The 23,756-nt window shown below is 42.7% G+C and overlaps 1 protein-coding gene across 2 annotated transcripts in view; it reads left to right on the forward strand.

Annotated features, from left to right (window-relative positions):
* Positions 1-15,470, forward strand: part of LOC144770854 (C-type lectin domain family 2 member B-like) — an 88,146-nt gene extending 72,676 nt beyond the window's left edge. For both annotated transcript variants that reach the window (XM_078655634.1, XM_078655635.1), the window contains exon 6: positions 9,173-15,470. In XM_078655634.1, coding sequence (XP_078511760.1) covers positions 9,173-9,196 — 24 coding nt within the window. In that variant the 3' untranslated portion in view covers positions 9,197-15,470. The remainder of the gene's footprint in view (positions 1-9,172) is intronic.
* Positions 15,471-23,756: the final 8,286 nt, after the last annotated feature.

The raw sequence follows: 23,756 nt of genomic DNA on the forward strand, positions 1-23,756 counted from the left end.
AGGCAATTTTTCAGAGTTCTCCAATGGCGATGGCTAAGAAATTGTTCGAGGGGTGTCAGCTATGGACTGAGCTTCGCTGAACGGAACAAAGTGTTGTGGAGTGTCTGTTTCACAAGAAGAAAAACCTCTTTTCGTCCAGGTGTCCGACGGTAAAGGAAGCGGGACTCTTTTGGTGTGGGTAGCGTGTACCCAGTTTTTCCGGCCTTCCAGCCGAACTGCCGTTCTCGTTGCTAGCTGTACCTGGAACGGTCCCACGAATCTCGGCTCAAGATTTCGCTTTCGTCCGAAGTTTCGGACAAGAATCCAATCTCCTGGTTGGAGCCGATGACCAGGACCTTCTGTTTGTGACGGCAGAGCCTCAAAGACCTGTTGGTGAATCAAACTCAATTTAGCAGTCAGATCATAGAGATAATCGATCAACATAGGGTATTCAACTCTATCAAATTCTTTAGGTCTTGGGACTCCCCATACATTAGCAGGACGGCCGAACACAATCTCATATGGGCTGAGCCCTACTCGAGAGTGTACAGTTGCCCTGGTCGACAGGAGAGCCAGAGGCAAAGCGTCGGGCCATGATAAACCAGTTGTTGCCTGAATTTTAGCCAATTTCAGTTTTAGAGTGCCATTATATCCTTCCACCAAGCCTGCTGATTGTGGATGATTTGCACTATGAAATTTTTGTACTATCCCTAAACCGCGACACACACTCTTCATCACACTTCCAACAAACTCACTTCCGTTGTCCGACCATACGACCCGAGGCATTCCGTAGCGGGGAAAATACTCTTTGAGCAAAATTTTTGCCGTGGATAAAGCCGTATTATCCTTAAGGGGGTAGGCCTCAATCCACCTAGAGAATGCACACACCACAACCAACACATACTTCAAGTTATTACATCGGTCCATGTGGATAAAGTCCAACTGGATGACTTCGAAAGGGTATGTAGGAGGGGCAAAATGGCCAGGTGGAGTGGGGGTGCCCTTACCAGGATTGTGCATCAAACACACCATACAATTCTTAACCACTCTCTCGGCACACTTAGTAATCCCATCATTCTTCCATACATGTGACAACAACTTGCATATGCCTTTAGTGCTGATGTGCGCCATACCATGAGCCATTGTAACAACAGCGAGCACATACGCATCCGGTAACATCCATCTCTGCTTCTCTGATAAATCAACCCAACATCCATTCTCATCCAATCTTCCCGTGCTCTCTCTCCATTTAGTCCTTTCCGTCTCAGTGGCTTCATTCTGTATTCCTTTCACACTTTCAAATGTGTCTTCACACATACCAGTCTCTGTTGGCCATCTCACTGAGCTCGTAACATACATTCTGTTCGTCAAATCTTTAGCCGTCTCTTTAGCCGTTTCATCCGCAAACGCATTTCCACGACCCACATCATCTGTTACTTTCTGATGTGCGCTACATTTGACTATGGCCACTTGTTTAGGCAATGTGAGTGCATCTAAAAGATCATTTACAAGCTGACCATGTTGAATCTTCGTGCCATGCGACGTAAGGAATCCTCTTTCTCTCCACAGTCGTCCAAAACTATGTGCCACGCCAAACGCATACTGGCTATCTGTAAACACATTCACCCGTTTATCTTTAGACAACACACACGCTCTCGTCAATGCGATTAACTCGGCAGCCTGAGCCGAATTCTGACTTAATCTTGCGCTTTCCACAATCGTTCTCAATGTTACTACAGCATACGCAGTCGTCACATCACCGTTCGGCAACTTAAAACAGGAACCATCCACATACAAAGTACCATCGGGATCTGTCAATGGAGTATCTTTTAGGTCAATACGACCCTTAGTTTCCTCCTCAGTTCTGAGATAGCAGTCATGTACTGCTTCACCACTTGATTCTGTGTCGATCGGCAGCAATGTTGCTGGATTCAACACATTACATCGTTTTATCCGTATGTGACTGGCCAGCAACGTCAACTCATATCCAGACAATCTTGCGCTCGTCAGATGTTGAGTTTTCGTTCGATTCAATAGAGTGTCAACTGCATGCGGAACCATTACCGTAAGCATATTATCCATGACTAGACCTGCGGACTGTCGAATGGACGCCGCAGCTGCCGCTGTAGACCTTAAACAACTCGGCAAGGCTCTTGCTACTGGGTCTAAAGTCGAAGAAAAATAGGCACATGGGCGTTGTTTGCCGCCAAAAGGTTGTGTCAGAACACTCAACGCACAACCATCCCTCTCGTGAACGTATAGTGTAAACGGCTTGCTGTAGTCAGGAGTACCCAACACAGGAGCCGAACACAACGCATTACGTAATTCCGAAAAACTTTTCTGACACTCTTTAGACCAAGGCAATGGGGATGGAATATCTTTGCACGTAAGAGCTATCAATGGTTTCGCCAACAATGAAAAATTTGGAATCCATTGTCTACAATAGGACGTAATACCTAAAAAGGCGCGAACATCTCTCTGGGTTTTTGGCACAGTCATTCGGGTAATCGCTGCAATTCTCTCTGGGGTCAACCTTCTCCCTTCTTTTGACAATAAGTGACCTAAATAGGTAACTTCTTGACAACAATACTGTAGCTTTGAAGGCGATACCTTGTGATGTAAGTCATGTAGATAATGCAATAATGATACCGTAGCCGTTTTGCAAATAGCTTCTGTATCAGCTGCCACTAAAAGATCATCAACGTATTGAATCAAGGCTGCACCCGTTGGTAAAACAAAGGCATCAAGCTGACCTTTAAGTGCTTGGCTGTAGATTGACGGACTCTCACAGTAGCCCTGTGGACCGCGTTTTAGCCTAAAACTGCGACCACCTAATGAAAATCCGAATAGATCTCTGCTTTCCTCTGCAATCGGAATGCTAAAGAAAGCATTCTTTAGATCGATCACCGTGAACCAGGAGGCAGATGCCGGAATCATTGTTAGTAAGGCTGTAATGTCAGGAACCACAGGAAATTGTGGAACCACTATTTTGTTCACCTCTCTTAAATCTATTACGAAACGATACACAGGAGGTTTAGTCGGGTCAGTTCGTTTCAGAATTGGCAATACAGGGCTATTACACACGTTTCCACGAGTTTCTTCAACAACACCTTTTCCAATGAGATCATGAACGATTGCTAACAGCGCTCGTTCGCCCTCAAGAGAAATACGATATTGAGGTAAACGTGGTAATCGCGCATTTGGTTTCAATTGAATCACATAGGGTGGAATGTCTAACAGGCCCACATCGTTGGGACCTGTGGCCCATAGGGACGCAGGGAGGGAACTCAATTCCGGTGGGAATTTATCGACTGACAAATACATGGGAGAGATCACTCTCCGTCCCAATGTAAGCTCCACTCCTTGGGGGGAACAATACAATGTTGCATATGGTCGTTTCAACAAATCCAGGCCCAAAAGATTCTCACCACAACCTGTAGATAGAATCAGTGGAGCCGTTAGCTCACGAGGTCCAATCATAAGAGGCAAAGGATTAGAGACTGGGTTACTAACAGGGGCGCCAAAGAATCCAACGGAAACGTTCGTTAAGCCAGACAAAGGTGCGCCAGGGAGTTTCGAATGCATGATGGAACTTTTTGTCGCACCAGTGTCTAACAGAAAAGGCTCAACTACACCCGATGTAGCCACTGCAACGTAAGGCCCACTCTGATCGACCGGAACTGATACTACTCCCTCTCTTTGTCGTTGGCTGTCCTAGTAATGGTCATTTACAACAGTCTCATGCTCTACGTAATAATCATCCACATTATACTGTGCAGATCGAACTGACCCCGCATTTCGCTGGTCAAAACAATTATTCGCATCCGATTGATTTTGATGGCGATCAATCTGATTTTGGGATGAACCACGACCTCTACCTCGTGATGCCTGTTGAGGACCACCACCACGGTTTCCTCGTGTCGACACACCATTCAGGCGGTCCCGTAAGGCAAGACAATCATATTTTAGGTGTCCCTCTTTCCTACAATATGCGCACTGATTATACCCAAGTGAAGATCTGTAATCAAAGTTGTCAGAGCGCGGCTGCATCCTATCAGGCTGTGCTCGTGGTCGATACTGCTGTTGTGAATCATTTTGGTTTGATCGTGGAGGGTATGCTTGCTGCAACAAAACCTTCGTTTTGAGCTCCTTCGTTTTCTTTTCTACACGATCACTTTCTTCCTTTTCCCTATTCTCATAATACTGGGCCGTTGCCAGTATTTGCGCAGGGGTTGAAACTGCCCATGCACTCTCTGAATTCTTTAATTTGTTGCTTAGCTCAGGCAACAAATTCGACACGAATTTGTCAACGAATAACCGCTGGCCTCCCTCAGCGCCCATGTCCTGGCCGCTGTGGTCGACAAACGCGTCCTCAAACCTTGTAAAGAAATCCGAGACACTCTCGTCTTTCTTTTGCTTACAAGCTGCTAACTTATCCCAGTTCACCTTCATCGCTGGCATGAGAGTTTTCATGAGCGTAATGATTTTCTGAGGCAAATCTAAGATTAGCTCGTCAGGCTTAGCCCCACCAACTTGTAGTCCATCAGCCGTTATCAATGCAGCCCAATCACCCCCTAATTCAACTGCGTGATCGGCTTGACGAATTTTAGCCCAAACTGGTTGCGGTACAACATTACCGAACAACATGTCGATATCGGCAAGGTTCATAATAGAAGCTTCCACCAGTTGTGATAACTCCTTATAATAACCAGCCGGATTTTTACGCGGATCGGGTAAGGATTGCTTCACTTGCAAAACCTCCGATCGTTTCCATGGAAGATGTATCCACACTCTTCGAAAATGCGGTAAAACCGCAGGGTTAGCAGCAGGGTCACCAGGCACCCAAAGTGGCGGAACCTCTCTCATAGGATACTGACCAGGAACCGCTTTCCAACTCTCAGTGGTATCATCAAATGACACCCGAGAATGTGCTGTGGATCTGAACGCTAATAAGCGTTCCACGGCACGTCGTACATCTTCTCCTATAATCATACCATTCGAAAAGTGACTCTGGAGTTCAATTATGTCGGGCGGTACATTATCTACATCATCGTTATACCATTCTTCCCTCAAAAAGTTACACATCTCCTCAAACACGAATCTCTGCGTAGGTTCATTAAACTGAGAAAACGTGTCAAAGACCACACGAGGAGTGTAGTTAGCAGGATGTCTTATCCACCTCTGTGCCATGGTTACTAACGTCTCTTTCTCCCTACCACTAGGGATCTGACTCCGTCTTTGAGGAGTTTCAGATAAATTAGACGAAAATAATGGACCAGAAAGAGGTGAATAAAGGGTAGCAACAGAGTTAGGAACACGCTTACGAACAGAAGGAGAAAGAAAAACAGGGGCAACAACACTGGAGGTGAAGGAAGGCATAGTAGGAACGGACAAGGTAGTCGGAGTAGCAGAAACAACAGTCTGCGAAGGTACAGGTACAGGAGCAGTAGGAACAAGGACAGGTGGTGGAACAAACGTAGGGTTAACAACGGGCTGACCCGCAGCCGCTGGAGCAACAAGGGGTACAACAGGAGGAACAACAGGAGCAGCTACAGGAGCAGTAGCACCCTGTACATAAGGAGGTGGTGATTTCATCAAATATGACAACAAGGAATCCTCCTTCAAATCTTCTTCTTTCTTTTCTAGATTATTCGGTAAAACCGGGTAACATTTATCTATTTTCATGTGATGCAATCTAGTAGAGATTTTCATTTCCTTTTCTTCTTTTTCCTGTTTACATTCTCGTATAGTTTGCATTATCGGAACAAACCCTTGCTTTTGATCCTTTTTAAGTTGTTTGATTTCTTTCTGTTTGGCCTCTTTACGCCATATCCGAAAGGAATCAAACATAGCTGGCCTAGCTTTCTTTAAAAATAATTTAGCCTCAAGATTATCTAAAATCGAAAGTTCAAAAGTTCCATGTGGTGGCCATCTAAGGTCACCGTCTTTCTTTGTATAGCGGACCCAGTAATCATTATATATTATAGGACCCACCCCATGTCGACTATAAAGATCATGTATCGGAGTTCCAACTGGAGGTATCGGACACGAGTCCTCCAACCGGGAATCCATTGCGCAACATTTGAAAATACGAAACAAACCACAATGGCTAGGCATCGTGCACACTAACCTAGTATCAAACTTCAAGGATTACCGAAGCAATAGAACCTCGTGTAAGTCAAAACCCTCGGTTTTTGGCAATTGCAACTGTCAAATAATACTAAGAACCAATACTAAGAACCACAAATGCAATGGAACCATGCAATACAACAAAGCCTTAAGGCTACCACAAAGCTCGGAGAGCTAACAACAAAGCCTGAGGAGGCTATAACAAAGCTCAGTGAGCTATTACAACAAAACCTTAAAGGCTACAACAAAGCTTTCGAGAAGCTAGAACAACCACTAAGGACTGGGAGCGACCCACAATTACTTAACTCAGAACTTCAATGGCGTCACCAGGAAGGCCCGTCTATCGTCTCGCTTGTACGTAAGGTCTGCGCCGGGCGTCGAAGACAGGTCGACAGTCAGGGCATCGGTCCGTCGCAGCCGTCAGGAGGCGGGAATCTTCGCAGGGAAAAACTTCGGGCCACTTATTTCGACAACAGGATCGATGAAGCGGGGTGCACCTTCCCTCGGAGATTTCACACGAAGTTCCTCACGATCATCAGGCTTTGGACCGGTACCGCTGAAGTCGCCCCACGTTGGGCGCCAACTGAAGGACTGGACTTTTAACAGTACCAGTGGTGCCAGGGAACAACACCTATAACCTTCATGGGATACCTGTTTCGGCGCACAAACTACAGAGACACGGGACACTTCCTTCGGCGTCAAATATCAGCGTTTATTACTGCAGGGAAACAGGAGTCAAAAGAAGTACATTGACATGTAGGTTCTGCGAGTCTGCTTCAAATTGTGTTTGTAGGTCGCTCTCTTTTATACAGAATGTTGCCATTGCATAACATGTGGACAAAAGATTACAATCCGGTTCTCACAGTAAACTTCAAAGAGGTCGCTTTCATGTGTTCAGAATCCCGGAACATAATTACAATAGCAATGCCGGTTCCCAACTGTAAAAGTACATCTTCCCACCATTAGGCATACCTATTTAGAGTTGTAAATGACAAAGAAGAAGAGACAAGAGCAGCTGCAAGGAAGTCAGACACGTGTAGAGAAAAGAGTGTGGGGGTAATATCGGAAGCATGATCGTAGGATCAAAGAGTTGGATCCATCGCCTGCAAGGCTGTCACAATAAGCCGGCACGACCGGATTACCCTCAAGCTGAGTCATTTGCCTTTGCTGTGTCATTCCTCCGGCCATAAAGACGCATGAAAGGAATATGCGTCTTCCGCAAGGCTTGGGAACTAGAGGGTCAGGGGGCGAACAGTTATCTGCTCGCTGACTACGTGAGGGCAAGAAACAAAATGGATGCCGTATCTAAAATGGAACCCGAGGGTTCAGATGAAGAACGCGTAATATTAGACGAACCCTGGCAGGTAGCGTAGCGAAAACACACACACTTGCCGAACTCGCCATTTACGGTTCGTAGATACCAAACTCGTCCATATTCGGCAATGCCCAGAACATCGTAATAATTTTTACGGAACCTCAAGTCTCAGTTTAGACCTGAAGACTAAGTTTAGAGTTCACGGCTAAAGTTAGACTTCAGATCTAAACTTAGCCTTCAAGTCTAAGTTCACTTTTGTGAATCATGCCCTTAATCTTCAAATTCCACGTTTCCAGAATTCATTGCCTACACCGTGGAAGTGCTAGACCATGTATCATGATTACACTGAGAGTCAAGACTCACAGGTGAAGATCAGCAAAGTGATTTCTACGAGAAAAGTAAAACTCAGCCCTAGAATTGTAATTGTGGTGAATGTCTATGACTAACAAAAGTAAATGTCCCTGATGCTCATGATGTCTGAGATTATGCTGTTATGTTATGTTAACAAAACTTGATTAAGTGCACACTGACCCACAGTTTCATATTTCTTAATATCAACTTTGAAAGCAACATCAAGGGATGACGAACACCAATGATTTAATGATTTAAGATGTTAAGTCAGTAAAGACTTGCCCAAATAAGCAAGGGGTACATTTACAAGGGCATGGCGCCATAGGAACATCACTTTTAACGACGTTCCGGTGGCACAATGCACTGCTCCATGTTTACAAAGTGTCATTAACACGTTAATTGCTTCGAACGTTCCGTGCCAGTGCCGAACGTTCGAAGAAACGGGTGGGGCCGCGACGTCCAACGGTCGTTCGTAGCACCAGGTAGGTAGTGCTCCAGTCGGCAATACGGAACGGGTTAAGCCACCTTCTTTGGCTTAACGCCGCTTTGTAAGTATGATACCGTTTCACACAGGTATCTAGGTGAAAGGGACATCCAATGGGTGATGCTGTGGGTGATCCACCACACAACTCATTTCTTTTTGATGCTGCCCCAGATGCTGCAAGGGTATGTAAATCTGTTGCAGCCCCAAAAACGAATGCTATGGTACAACTGGGAGAAATACTTTTATTTCTCCCTTTGTGCTTTTTCTATGTGTGCTGCAGCACAAATAGAATGGGCAAAACGCCATGAATGATTGTTTACGTGCAGGAAGGGACACCTTTCTGCACAAGATTGTTTACGTGCAGGAAGGGACACCTTTCTGCACATAAACAACCATTCCCTGCAATGCAGGCTCCCTTGCACTATGGTGCAAGGGCGCCTGTGTTGGAGCGTGGCAGCTAACTTTAGCGCCAGCACTAGGGAAAACCCCAGATATGCCGTATTGTTGTAAATACGGAACAACCCTGTGTTTTGGAAATGTCGGAGCACACACACTGCCAAATTGTCGCAGCTCAGCTCTCCGACATTTCATTGTACGTATGCCCATCACGTTTTCTTTTCTGAATACGTATTCTGATGTAACCCTATCGATACAGGACTATGTTGTAGCCCTAATGAGGTAGGCCTAAGATGGTGTCCAGTTTAGGTATGCCTGTGCCTATCATCCTACTCCATAATCTTTAGGTGTTAAAAAGGTTTTGTGGAGGCGGAAGAAGCATTGAAAAAACTGCTAGTTGGGTAAGTGGGAACAATTTAAAAGTGATCATGGAAGAAATCTGTAGATATGTCCTAAGAATTACTCTTTGACCAAACAGTATTTGTGCTAACCACAACTTTTATTTTATTTTCCCTTAGGTTTCTGAAAAGAGCCAAAGCTGATCTAGGAGTTGATGCTGATCAAGGTTTAGCGCAACACCAAGACATATTTACACTAGAACGTGTTACGTTTTGGAAATTATGTGCTTGGTGATGGACCAGCCCTGAAATAGATATTGTGTGTTGCCTTCACTTCATGTTATGTTGTTCTTTTGAATGTTATATGTGAGTTGCACCCTTATGTCCATTATCTTTTAGGTACTGTTCTTCTTGTAATTTGCATTGTCCTTATTTATCCATCTAGTCTTCCTGGTTCTGAGCTGCTAAGCTTTCCTTCTGTTTATGTGTGACATTTTCCAGTTTTCAGGGTGCTAATATGTGATGGAAAGTTATGAAGGCAAGCCTTTTACAATTCTGTGTTATTGTTTTACTAACTTTGAATGTACTGTGAAGCTGAACAACTTTTCTGTTTAAAAAAAAGTTTTGTCTAGGACAATAGAGGACAATAGAGTTGTCTATAATATGCTAATGCAAGCAGACAAAGCATTTATTTGTCTTTGTTCAACCTGCCTTTTTTGTGCCTTCTATACCTGCACCCTGTTTGGTATACCGCAAATAGACTGTGCAATGCCAAACATGTACATTTCTGTATACATACAGGGACTTCAAGATGGTATCAGAAGTGGGAGGAATCTGATTTCAAAGCCCTGGGCCATTTAAATGATATTAAAAGCTCTGTTAGAGACACCTGCTTTGTGATGAAAAATCTTCCTATTCCACATACAACATTTAAAATTCTCATATTCATCAACAGACTAAGAGCTTGATCCCTAGTAGTAATCTTATGAGTATTAAAAAGATTTTTTTAACTCCTTCTGTTTGTCTAGAAACCACAAAAAACATCCAGCAAAATATATAGGCCACTGCATTTTACTTTTAGCTCACATGTATACAAGCCCTGTTCATTTCACATTGCAGTTTTTATCTTCCTGTCTGCATTGCATGGGTTAATGCCAACTATAAATTTCAATACACCATTTCGAAGCTTAGGACTTGGCATGGTCTCAATGTAAGGAAACATATGATCCTTGCTTCAGCGTTTTACCAGGAACTGGGTGGACAATGTGCTCCCCAGATAACATAAATCTTCTTCTTGGGCCTTTTTACTCATAATAGAGTGTGGCTCCTCTTTGGGGATCGGCTGCCCTAGCTTCCACTGTTCTGTCTCTAGTGATAGTTTGACGCAGATCATAGTTAGTTGGTGTCTAACTTGGGATGCCCAATTTAATTCTCTTTCCCTTATTTGCCTTTTACATAGGTGTAATATTTTGAGGATGCTTTCTCTACTCAGTCTCTGCCATACATTCAATGTAGCTTGCAGTCCCTCAGAGTTCCAGGCTGAAACTTGGCATTCTGCCCTCAAATCCTGGATCATAGTTGATGGTGAGAGAGCAAGGAGCTGTTTCACACATTTGCCCTCCTCAGGGTTCCAATCCAATTTACTGCCTTAAGATAGTACATCCACCCTGTACTAAAATTGTGGGTGGACCATTGCATTAAAAGCTGATAAAATTGGGAGTAGAGACGGGCATCCATATTTCTGCTTGATTTGTTTTAGGCCCCATACTGAGGAAAGTTTGCTTTTGATGAGTCTATATGGTCCCTTCAATTTAATGTGGTATTGAACCAAATACACAAATATTGATATTTGTCCATCACCTCAATTTTGACCTCTCCTAGTTGGCAGTTAAAAGTTCTCTTTCCTTCCCCAGTGTCAATATTTTAGTCTTTTCCAAGTTGACCGTAAGGCTATTATTTGAACAATAATTGTGGAAGGCATCCAGTTTCTTTTGCAGACCCAGTTCTGTTGCGCCCACTATCACTAAATCCTCTGCGTATAGTAGATATGTATCAACGGATGAAAAAATTACAACTCGCTCCGTTTGCTTCTCTTCAACTGCTATGTCAATCCTGCCCTACATCCAAGAAACCAAGCTCTGGACGCCCTGGCCGCCACAATTGGAGACTTTCTCATTAAATACCCCAACCACAACCCTCTCATAGCCGGGGACTTCAACAACAGATTGCTCGATAAACCACCAAATGAAAACAATTACGCCAAAGAGGTCGCGCATCTTCAAGCTCTATATAAAGCTAGCTCTATATCATCTGCTTCCAGCCTAAGAAAAGCAAATGACCACACATGGGCACCCCTTCCAACTTATAGAAACATCTCCACTATTGACTATCTGTTCATTGAAAAAAAAGTTTGCCCATCACCTAACGGATTTTAACATCGATCATCGAACAGAGAGCGACCACAGGCCTTTAAGAGCTTCCTTTAGTCTTTCCCCTCACCGCATCCTGCAGATTTTCACCAATATGCGAACCCACCGGCGAGGAAATTGAGCAATTTACACGCAGGATTAAATGGTCCATTAACCTAGATCCAAAACTGGCCGATTGGGTAACGAAAAACACCCAACTAAAAAGCGTTATCGGCCCAGAAGCCATTTTGCATCACTGGCCCACTCTTCTGAGCGACTTACATCAGGCTCTGGGGGGCTCATCCGCCGTTCAAAAAAAACGGATGATAAAGGCTCTCAAGCAACCCTCTTAGAAGGAAACATCTGAAAATAAACGAAAGAGGCAAAACGGCCTAAATAGCAGGAAAAAAGCAGAAAGAGCTACCCAGCTATCCACGAAAGGGCCACACAGGGCAGCTCGTAAGAAACAGAACAAACGTATAGAGGAAGCCTGGCTAAAAATGTTCTTCCTCTCAAAGGATAGAAATCCGGCCCATTTCTGGAGGCATATCAACCAGCTTAATAACAACGGCCACACCGGAGAAAACGGAGTCCCTGAAAACGTATGGGTGAAGCACATTAACCAACTTTATAATGGTGGGGCACGGGAGCGTTCAACCACTCCAACGCCCCCAGCCCCATTCAACGGACATACTTCTGGTCTGGCCTTACCTGAAAACGCAGTAAGTAAAATCATCAGTCGCATGAAGAACGACGGAGCACCAGGCCCAAACGGAATACCTGCAGCAGTCTTTAAAAAATTCCGGCAGTTTTGGGTAGAACTCCTCTCACCCCTTTTTGCACATGCTTTTCTCACAGCTAAAATTCCACCTTCTTGGCAGGGCTCAATCCTACACCCAATCCACAAAAAGGGCAACTTCTCAAATCCGGCCAACTGCAGACTGATAGCCTTGCTAGACATCGAAGCCAAAGCATACGCCCGGGTCTTACTGGCGGAACTAGAAAACTGGGCCAGCGAAAACAGCATCCTTCCTCACTCCCAGTCAGGCTTCAGAGCAGGCTGCTCCACGATGGACAAATAATGGCTCTGTCCTATTTATCGCGGAAAGGTACCCTGGCTTGCCAACTACCTCTATTCTGCTGCTTTGTGGACTACAGCGCAGCCTTCGACCGGGTCAATCGAGGGACACTGTGGAACAAATTAAACTCCTGGGGAATACCATCTCCTCTTCTCTCAGCCTTGATATCCTTGCACCGTAATACCTGGGTTAGGATTAAAACCAGCGCACAAACATTGTCCAAAAAAATTGCAACTGAAAACGGCTTAAAACATGGCTGTGTACTTGCTCCGCTACTATTCAACCTCTACACTGCTGATCTACCAAAGGAACTGGCAGCCGCAGCCCTGGCTGCCCCAAAACTGGGCGGGCTGAGCCTACAGACAATACAATATGCCGATGACATCATCATCATGGACCACACAAAAACAGGATTGCAAAGATCTCTCACTGCTCTCAATAAATATAATACAAAGAACCATCTTGTGATGAATGAATCAAAAACCAAAATTTTGATCTTTGGGAGGGACAAAAAGAAAAATCTTACTTGGAGAGCAGGGGGATCACAAATAACGACCTGCACCAGCTACAACTACCTAGGAGTTTGGTTCAACGCTAGGGCAAACCAAGCAGCACACCTTTGACACTTAAGGTCTAAGGGTTTGAGGATCATCCATAGCCTTAGGCGTCTGAATCGTCATTTGCACAGCCCTTCAGCCGAACCAATCCTAAGGGTGCTACGGGCCAAACTACTACCCGCAGTTACCTATGGCCACTTGGCCTTTCCCGGGAAAATGGACGCATTTCTGGGAAACCTACAAATAAAAGCTTATAAGAAAATCTTCTCCGTTCTGCAGCATGTGAGGAGGTCGAGGATGAGACTCGAGCTGGGCCTGACATGCGCAAACCTCTATTGCCTGGGCGACCTAATCAAATACTATATACACACCTTACGAGCACCAGGACAATCTTTGAAAGAGCAACTACAAGCTGTGTTCAAGGACGAACAATCCCCTTGGCACAAACAGTTGCACCTTGCCATCTCTACATTAAAGATTGAACCAACCTCTCTCATTAACCCAACTATTCCTCTGCTAACGTGGGAAAAAACAATAACATTTCAGACTGACGTTGCCGGGCTATCTAAAAAAGAACTTTTCACTGCCTTGAATGAATCGTATATCAAGGGGAAACCTCAATTATACTTTAACTATTCCCTCAGCCCCCAGACTCGCAACAAAATATTATACATGAGGCTGCTAGCCCTACCAATCTTCGACTTTAACCCACAGTGGGCTCGGTGGAACGAGCAGCCCATTTGCAGATTTTGCAACTATATACATGAGTCCTGGCTCCACCTGCTTTGCCTTTGCCCATTCTTTGCCACCGATCGACGTCGCCTACTGATCCCCGTCTTTCGGGAACAATCACTGAGACACTGCAGTGAAGCATCGACTTTGTGTTTAGTAACAATTCAGCCCAGGCCTTAGCAAGAGCTGGGAAGTTCGTTAATATCATTTTAACTGCACTGCATAAACGCCTAGCATTAAGAACCTGATCATGCTTTTATATATTTTAAAATTTTAATCTAACACGCATTGCTCTGTTTGTACATTACGGTTTTTATTAACTGTATAATAAAGATAAGATAAGATATAGTAGATATGGGATATGGGTCCCGCACATCTTAGGGCTTAAACCACCAGCATTAGGTAACATATTTTGGTAATTCAGACAGGAGTAATGAAACAATAAAGGAGCCAAGACGCAGCCCTGCTCTATTCCATTCTTTATCTGTATTTTCTTTGATAGGGTCCCAAGCGTATCTAGGATTACCTTAATGCAATTCTGCGAGTGCATTTCCTGAATTAGTGAGAGTGCTGCCTTGTGTGGAGTAGTGTGGCTCACTGGTTAGAGGCGGCAGGCCTGAGAGCAGAAGTCAGCCCGGGACCAGGGTTCAATTCCCGACGCGGCAGGGTCGTGGACCTTGGTCAGCGGACTCGATAATTCTCGCTTCGGTGCTTACTATAATCAGGGGTTCCACTCGGCAACGCTGGGCATTAGCTTGCCTAATCTCCACAACGGCCCCACCAATTCCGGGGATGCCTGGCTCCACCTTGGGGACTCCCAGCAAGGGACCATCCCACAGGGAAAGCCAGGACGGGTTCCCCAGAGTTATACAGCGCCGGGACGCCCCGTTGCTGGGGCAGCTGTGCGCTTTACAAGTATACTACATTTACATTTACATTTGTCAATACCGAGCGCCCCCAACATATCTCACAGTAGCTTTCAATCGACCAAGTCAAAGGCGGCTTGGAAATCAACAAAACAGGAGAACAATCTCCTTGTAATTCATTTGCCTTTTAGGCCATTGCCCATAGACTAAGGCAATGAGCTATTGTTGAGTGTCCCTCTTTAAAGCAACCTTGCACTAATGGAATTAAGTTATTTTGTTCTACTCAGGACTTCATTACACCTAGCAGTATGCTCCCTTCAATTTATTGTGGTATTGAACCAAATACCCAAATATTGATATTTGTCCATCACCTCAAATGTGACCTCTCCTAGTTGCCAGTTAAAAGTTCTCTTTCCTTCCCCAGTGTCAATGTCGATAGTACCTTTTGGATCGAGGGAGACGGCAGACGCGGCGCTTGATTGAAAAATGATGGGGTGTGGACAGTGAATATATACGTCCTCAATGACCCAAGATCATCATACATAGAGGGATTTGACTGTTATCCTTCCTCGCAAGGCCACTTATGCCTTGTATATTCTTTGATGCCTCATAAACTAGAAATTAAAAGAAAAGAGATTTTTTCTACAGCCACAAACAAAAAGGCTGGTAATGATATTCAAAGCCGTATCTGTAACCAGCTAAAAAAAAGTTTTGAGTGAAAACTTTGAAACACGTAGGAAAACCACCCGCCCTGAAGAAGTCCTACGGACGAAACGCGTTGGCTACGTTTCTTTTTAAACTGGAAGATTGTTAATAAAAGCAAAAGAAAACAAGAACCTCAAGTCCTACTGAAATATTTTTGGGAAGAATGCATTTAATGTTATTGTAAAAGACACATTGTGTGGGGTGCTGTACCATTGTGCTGTTTTGAATCATTGGGAGCCTAGGGGTATATGACTTCAGGTTAATAGCACCCACAATAAATCTAGTGGACCACAATATATAGGATAAAGTGCAGATCGTTTGGCCCGATACCCCTGTTCTAGTGTTTTTGTTCTATTCCATTCTTTATCTGTATTTTCTTTGATAGGGTCCCAAGCGTATCTAGGATTACCTTAATGCAATTCTGCGAGTGCATTTCCTGAATTAGTGAGAGTGCTGCCTTGTCAATACCGAGCGCCCCCAACATATCCCACAGTAGCTTTCAATCGACCAAGTCAAAGGCGGCTTGGAAATCAACAAAACAGGAGAACAATCTGCCTTGTAATTCATTTGCCTTTTAGGCCATTGCCCATAGACTAAGGCAATGAGCTATTGTTGAGTGTCCCTCTTTAAAGCAACCTTGCACTAATGGAATTAAGTTATTTTGTTCTACTCAGGCCTTCATTACACCTAGCAGTATGGTCCCTTCAATTTAATGTGGTATTGAACCAAATACCCAAATATTGATATTTGTCCATCACCTCAATTTTGACCTCTCCTAGTTGCCAGTTAAAAGTTCTCTTTCCTTCCCCAGTGTCAATATTTTAGTCTTTTCCAAATTGACCGTACGGCTATTATTTGAACAATAATTGTGGAAGGCATCCAGTTTCTTTTGCAGACCCAGTTCTGTTGCGCCCACTATCACTAAATCATCTGCGTATAGTAGATATGGGATATGGGTCCCGCACATCTTAGGGCTTAAACCACCAGCATTAGGTAACATATTTTGGTAATTCAGACAGGAGTAATGAAACAATAAAGGAGCCAGGACGCAAGCCTGCTCTAGTCCATTCTTTATCTGTATTTTCTTTGATAGGGTCCCAAGCATATCTAGGATTACCTTTATGCAATTCTGCGAGTGCATTTCCTGAATTAGTGAGAGTGCTGCCTTGTCGATACAGAGCGCCCCCAACATATCCCAAAGTAGCTTTCAATCGACCAAGTCAAAGGCGGCTTGGAAATCAACAAAACAGGAGAACAATCTGCCTTGTAATTCATTTGCCTTTTAGGCCACTGCCCATAGACTAAGGCAATGATCTATTGTTCAGTGTCCATCTTTAAAGCAACCTTGCTCTAATGGAATTAAGTTATTTTGTTCTACTCAGGCCTTCATTACACCTAGCAGTATCTTTGAAAATACTTTCTCCCCCACATCCAGCAAACTAATAAGGTGATAATTCTTAGGCTGTATGGCATCCTCATTTTTATATATTGGTCTGACTTTCGGGAAAAATCCCAGCAGTCAAGGTTTTTGGGAAGATGACATTTAAAAAGCTAGCACACCAATCCACATTATTTGTTAACATAATTGCTGGTAAATTATCTGGCCCTGCTGCTTTAGTGTCTTTCATCTTTTGTAAATAGAAATGCGGCTCTATTTCTACCTCAACCTTTATCAAGTTTGCCAAATTCTCATCTATTCTATTGCTGCCATACAAATTGCTCAAATGATTCATCCAGTCATCTTCCCCTACTCTGCACATCATTCCCCCTTGCACATTCCCATCCCGTACCAAGTTTTTGAATTTCCGTATGTTATTTGTCCCGATCACTTCAAGCTGAGTTTGCCAATTTTTGTCGTATATGCCGATTTCCTTTCCTTTAACTTGTTTTTATAGACATGTTTTGCCAAGCGGAGACTCTCTATTGTTACCTTATCCAGTATTTTCCTAAGCAGTCTTTCCCTTTTTCGTACTCTCAACTTTAAGATCCTACACTCATTATTAAACCAAGCATCTCTCTTACCCCCTTCTCATCGCCACATTTCTTGGTCACATATCCTGATTTAACTGTATCCTCAAACAGTTTACCACCTGCTCAATCACCTTGTCATACCATGTTAGGACATTCTCCCTTTCCTCGGGTTTACAGAGAGACCTATAGTTGATCATCAACGCTTTAACAAATTTAAAACTATCCTTGGTTATACTAGTGGACATGTGCCGAGGATATTCTATCTGCAGAGGGGTCACTCTATCTCTTTTCAGCCCTTGTTCTATCCTAAGTAGTACTCGTAAGGTCCAATTATCATGACCTTCACATTGCAGTACTTCGAACCCCTACCTCAGTAAAGTGCCAAGCATTCATGAAGGTGTAGTCAATTGGACAGCTCTGATTACCAATGTGTAAAGTCTTCCTCATGAGACGGTCGGTATCTACATGGCACAGAACAGCTCTATGGTTCCTAGAAATTTTGCTAGGGATTCATCTTGTGCAAAGCCTCCTGCACTAGGAAAAGTAGCCAGGGGCACCTGTGCCATGGTTAATAGTTCTTTAAGCAATTTATCCCTAGAAGAGGGATCCAATTTAGGGTTTAAATCTCTTAAATCATTATCAACTGTATTGCATTTGCTGCACAGATGAGATCCAAATCTAACAGTCCCAACTGCCTTTCGTAATCTATTATATACGCTGGCTGTATGTATATATTGACCACAATTATTTTTCTTCTTGCAAAGGGGCCAGATAATTTATCTGGCTAGCCAATAGCCATTGACTTTTGACTTTTAACCTAATTACCCTATTGGCTATTTTCAATGATACTAAAGTAATCAGTCCCCCTGAGGACCAGTTCGACTCATTGAAGAACTTTAAGAGAAGTGACAGAAGTGAGTCCATTACCAAATCAAACAGGGGGGAGATGTTGTGTCATCATGCCTGACTCCTTCTGCTACATCCCGGTCAGGCATGACAGGAAGCAGAAGGGAGGGGCAGCGCGAGAGAGCGCCAGTCACGGACAGTACAAAAGGAAATAAAGAAGTGTTGATCCCCACTCCGTGTCCGCGTGTTTATTTAACGCGAGACACAAAACTGTTTATCCTCTGATCCAGTTCTTAACACCATTGGTGCTCATGACGATCTCAGCTCGTCATGAGGCACGGTGGCGCTCTGCTCGTCATGACCCGCGCGTCGCTCACACTCGGGGATAATTCCCCCGCTGTGCTGAGCGTTCGATGAAAATGGGCGTGGTCATAATGAGCTCAGCTCGTCATGAGCACAGCGCCACCTTGCAGCGCGACAAGCCGAGCTCGTCAATGCACCATGGCGCTGCTCGCGCCCCTCCTCCCCCCAGCGCTGCGGGGGAATTAGCCCCACGGTGAAGGGGTTAATCATGGGACACTTGCCATCCCTCACAAAGCACACTAGATTGATGCTCAAATATTATGCTTAAGCTTTTGAAATCTCAAAGCGCTATTGAGATGACTACTTTGAATGGATTTACAATTGTCTCAGCTCAATTTCATGTCTGTTGTCCCAGGTTACTTCGTGCATGTCATTTCTTTTTTTTTTAAGTTTGAAGTTTATTAAGGTATAAAGAAGTAACGACAGTACATGAAGAAACAGTCATAAGGTATAAAAAACAAGAAATCTCTCTTACAAAGGAAGGACTTAATCAAAGAGATATCAAATACAGAAGAAATAATTTGCAATAAAAATACAGGAATATTGTGGTAGGAGGGAAAACAGTGGAAATGTATAACGTATAATTGATATAAAAGAAACATAGGAAGCAATCAATAATCTTGCATATAATTGAGATAAAACAATCACGGTGGTTTTTGAACTTCTTCAGTGCGTATTGGAGAAGTGGGAGAAGGCCTGGCAATTCTGGATAAATATTCGGTAAGGGGGAGCCATAGAAGGTCACGTTTAATTGCTAGGGAAATTGGGGAGACAAAATTGGTGTCTAGGCGATGATTGAAACAAACTGCGTTCCACCAAGCAGAGAAGGAGACATCTTTAGCTTGTTTCCAATGCGATGTAATATGATGAAAAGCAATGGCTATCATGAGATCAAGTAATTTGTGTCTATGGTGGGGTCCAGAAAGATCAGGGGAAAGGGAACCTAGAAAAATATGAATGATTGAAAAGGGGAGAGTGAAATTGAAAATTTTATGAAATTGGGACCAAACTAATTGCCAGAAATGTAGAATGGGAGGGCATTCAAAGAGCATATGTTTCAAATCAGCCAAAGGGCAGGGACAGGACCAACAAGTGGAGGGAATGTCAGAGGAGAAAGATGACAGAAGTAAGGGAGTAAATAGTGTACGATTATATATAAAAAATAAAGTTTGGGTAGTGTTAGCAGCTCTAGATGTACTGTGAATTTTAGACCAAATTTTATCCCAGAGAGTAGAGGGCCAGATTTGAGACAGATCTTTCTCCCAAGCCAACTCAACCTTGATGGAGCGAGATAGAAAACAAAATTTTGTTTATACTCGCAAAGTCACATTTCCATAACATGAATAAAATTATTAATGATTTGTGATATGTTGTGCTAATACAACCTAGATTAAACTTTACACGTGGGGGGACTAACATGTGTGCTCATAAATGTGCATAAATGTTGCATCTTTTTGTTCGTGCAAAATAATAAAATAATTTATTGTTTTCGTTTTTGTCATTACTAACTGCTGCAAACTTAAATAAGCATGTGCTTGTTTTGCTTTTCCTTGTCTGTGTAATGTCATTTCTACTATTCTAGGTGCATATGGGTCTCATAGAAAAACGGAGACTGGTAAATATAAACGCTGCTTTATTTGTTTGCAATGGCTAGGTAACATTTTGATTAATCGGGTGGGTTAATTAATTAGTAAACCATGGGGTGGATACAGAATATACTTTATTTCTTACATTAATACTTTTCTTGTGTTTGTTTTATACTAGAAATCATAAGTTGCCTGCTTTTGAGGCCTAGCTATTTGAGCCGCAAAATAAAAGCTGATTCATATTTCTGCAGAAAGTCACGAGACGCCCATTCTGAATTAAAACGTTTATTGAAGCTGCATTCACAAAGCAAAAACTGATGAGCTGACATCATTCTGTCGGACATGGCCAAGGTCGAAAGTGAACTTTTTGTCAGTCCTTAACTTGGCATCCGCGGAAGTTGCTCTGAAAAGCTATGGAAGCTGCGAGGATGATCTGTTACAAAGTTGCAATAGCAGGAAGCCTCTGGCTTCACGTGGAAGAGACAATGGTCTTTGTAAGACATGATTTTGTGGAACTTTTTAAGAATCGGGTGACATGTCACTTGTCACTCTCAGCCAATGGGACGTCGAGTATTTCTGAAAACTTTCCTTTGCTAGTTTAGTTAGCGTAGAAAGGTATAAAAAGTCATGCCCTTAGGGTTGGGCTGGCTGCTGCTTTCTGACTTTCCGATGAGGGTGATGTGCTGCTGGACTTTGCGTGGAGCACGTAAGAATCCTCAAAGAACTTTACTTTAATTTCTGTCTATTTAGCTCAGTTAGGGAAATAGGTTTTAGAAATGCTAAACTTTATATAATTTCTTTAAATTTGATTAAATTGCTTAAATTGTATTTTTCCATATTTCTTACTATCATGCTTGCTTTATTGCAAATAAAATTTCATTTATAAAACTTACAACTTATATACCATAATCTAGAAAATAAAATCTTACTTTTGACAAACAAGCTGGTCTTGGTTATTTAGAAGTATAGGTTACCTTTAGCTAGATCACGTCGCCTATGGTGGTCGTTTAAATGGTTGGGTTTTATTCTAATGACAATATTCTTTCTGCAAATGTATAAATATGTATATAGTTTGTAGATAATGTGTATATAGATTTATTTGACCACCTGATTCAGTAGGCCCAAAAATATATCAGGTTCATAAATGGGTCCATGTATAGTTTAGAATTTTGTTTATAGGTTATGAAATTGGGTAGCGTAGTTTATGATATATTTTCTATAGCCCGCTGGATCAATTATCTGGTAGCAGAAATTGATGGTTGCTAAGGGGTAACCAAGGTAACATGTTGGTTGCTAAGGATTACGTCATGGTATACAAATAGGATTAATGTTTTAACACTTGTTAAGTTCGTTTTTCGTGCCTATCTGTAAGCTATACCGGTATAGATTGTGTGGCGAGAAATTAGTCACGCAAGCCATCTGTTCGTTTGTAGTGATATCGCCGAGTATCACAAGAGGTATCGCCGTGTACCATAGTGTTGTCGCCGAGCAGCACAGTTTTAGGGCTAGATCTGATTCTTGTATAGTGAGGATTTTCTAAGAAATCAAAGCAGCATGAGAATAGGGACAAAGCGCCTTCCATAAAACTCACTGTGATGAGAGTATTAGTTATATCCGAGCTTGAGTGAAGGGTAAATTTAGCGTCGGTGCATGATTATCTATAAACAGGTTAGAGTCCTGTACGGGTACATGTTTCATATCTATAAACAGGTGAAAGCCCTGTACGGATAACGTCGTTATTTTGCTAACGGTGCATGATTTCTATAAACAGGTGAGAGTCCTGTACGGATTTCGTGTGTGTTTGAATTTAGGGAATTTTCCGTGTAAAAGTGCGAGTTTGAGTTGTATTTTATGTTCAAGTGGAACTCTTAGAACTTTCACTTCGCGGTGGGTTCAGAGCAAAGCGAGTTCATAATTATACTTGCTTGAAGGGTGGGGTAAGGTTACTCTACTGACAATTGAATATTATCCTTAGTGTGAATAGCGCCGTCTATTCCGAAGTGTGGATACTTGAATGTATGTAAACTATCCTAAATAGTGAAACGAACAGATGTTGTCTTTATAGTCATTGTTAAGAATTAATTTACACTGAAAAGTGTTCTTAAAATGGCGCTGTGAAAAGATTTTGTGAAGGAGGGGTAAGCGCCAGGAGTGAGAAGCGAGAAACCGCAGCTGCTGTGTACGTCACAGAGCCGCGCTGGGATTGGGTGACCTACGTCACAAGCTGTATTCTGATTGGCTCCTGAGTCTCTGACGGCCTGTGAGCTGATTGGTCCTTAGGAAAATCTCCAAAATTATTGGTCGAGCTGAAAAGTGACGCAGCTCAACTGCCATTGGCTTGTTGGTGTGTTTCGCGCACGGATTGGTTGTTTTGCGGAACATCCCGGAAATATTTTACGAACGATTTTGTGAATTAAATTTAACTTTTGAAAATGAGTTATCATTTTAAACATGTTGAGAAAAAGACAACATTATTTCAGAAATTTAAGAATTTATTTTCACCCGACAAGAAAATCGAAACGCGAGGTGGTAAACTACTTCATAAGTATAAAACACCTGCAGCATACATGGAAGGTGAATATGGATATCATACTGTCTTATGGTTCGACAGTTGGAAACGTTATACTAAAAACGATGGTGTTTTGACTTGGCCTGATGATGGTTCATTTAATGTAAGAGTTTTAAGAAACTTACGAGAGAAAATGAATGCTCTTGTTCCAAAACCGAGACCAACTCAATTTGAAGCTTTAGTTGAGTGGGAAGATGAGATGTATCAGTTACAAAGAGAAGCTAGTGGAATTAAAAGACCTTCTAAAAATCCATCATGGAAAAGAGAAACTCATGAAGATAGATTACGAATGTGGAGACAGGGAAACATGAGTGAAGGATTGTATTTAATTCATGAAATGGTAATGGGTTCTCCTACAGGAAAATTTATGGAAAGTGAATCTGAGGATGCAATTATGGAAGAAATATATACAACTGCTAAAAATAAACAGCCTAATCAGCCTTTGAGACCTTCTAGATCATGGTCTACTCCGGTGGTTTCTACTGAAACTTCACCGAGTGCACCTCCAATTAGTGAAGCTCCTAAACTTTACCCAAATAATAGTGAAATCACTGAAACTCCTAGAAGACCAGAATTCGAGAATGCTCGAAATGAGGGTAGACATTTTTCAATGACTCCAAGAGCAAGGGAACCTCCAAAAGAATATACAAGAGAGATAAGAAATGTTGAGGATGATGATTATAATGAATATTTAAGGTCTAAAGAAGAATTAATTAAAAGAATGACAAAAGGCATGGAAGCTGTCACAGTTCCAGTAACAATAGGTCCTGTTCAGCCTGTATTTGATCAAAGAAATACAAACAAAACTGGATTAACTATTCCTTTAAATACAGAAATTCAAAAGCCTGCTGAAAAATTTTATTCAGATTTGACAGAATTAAACACTTCTAGATCGAGAATGCCTGATTTAACCTTTAATGAGGATTTATCTCCAAAAACACCAATGGGTGCTATGTCAGATGTAGGAAGTCCTGAAGTCAGGGTAACTACACCAAAGCTTGATGTGGCCAAATTAAAAGCAAATATTGAAGAATTAATAATTGGAACAATTGGCCCAGATAGTTTAAATTACTATCGGGATG

Source organism: Lissotriton helveticus, chromosome 7, assembly GCF_964261635.1.
Source record: "Lissotriton helveticus chromosome 7, aLisHel1.1, whole genome shotgun sequence".
NCBI lineage: Eukaryota > Metazoa > Chordata > Amphibia > Caudata > Salamandridae > Lissotriton > Lissotriton helveticus.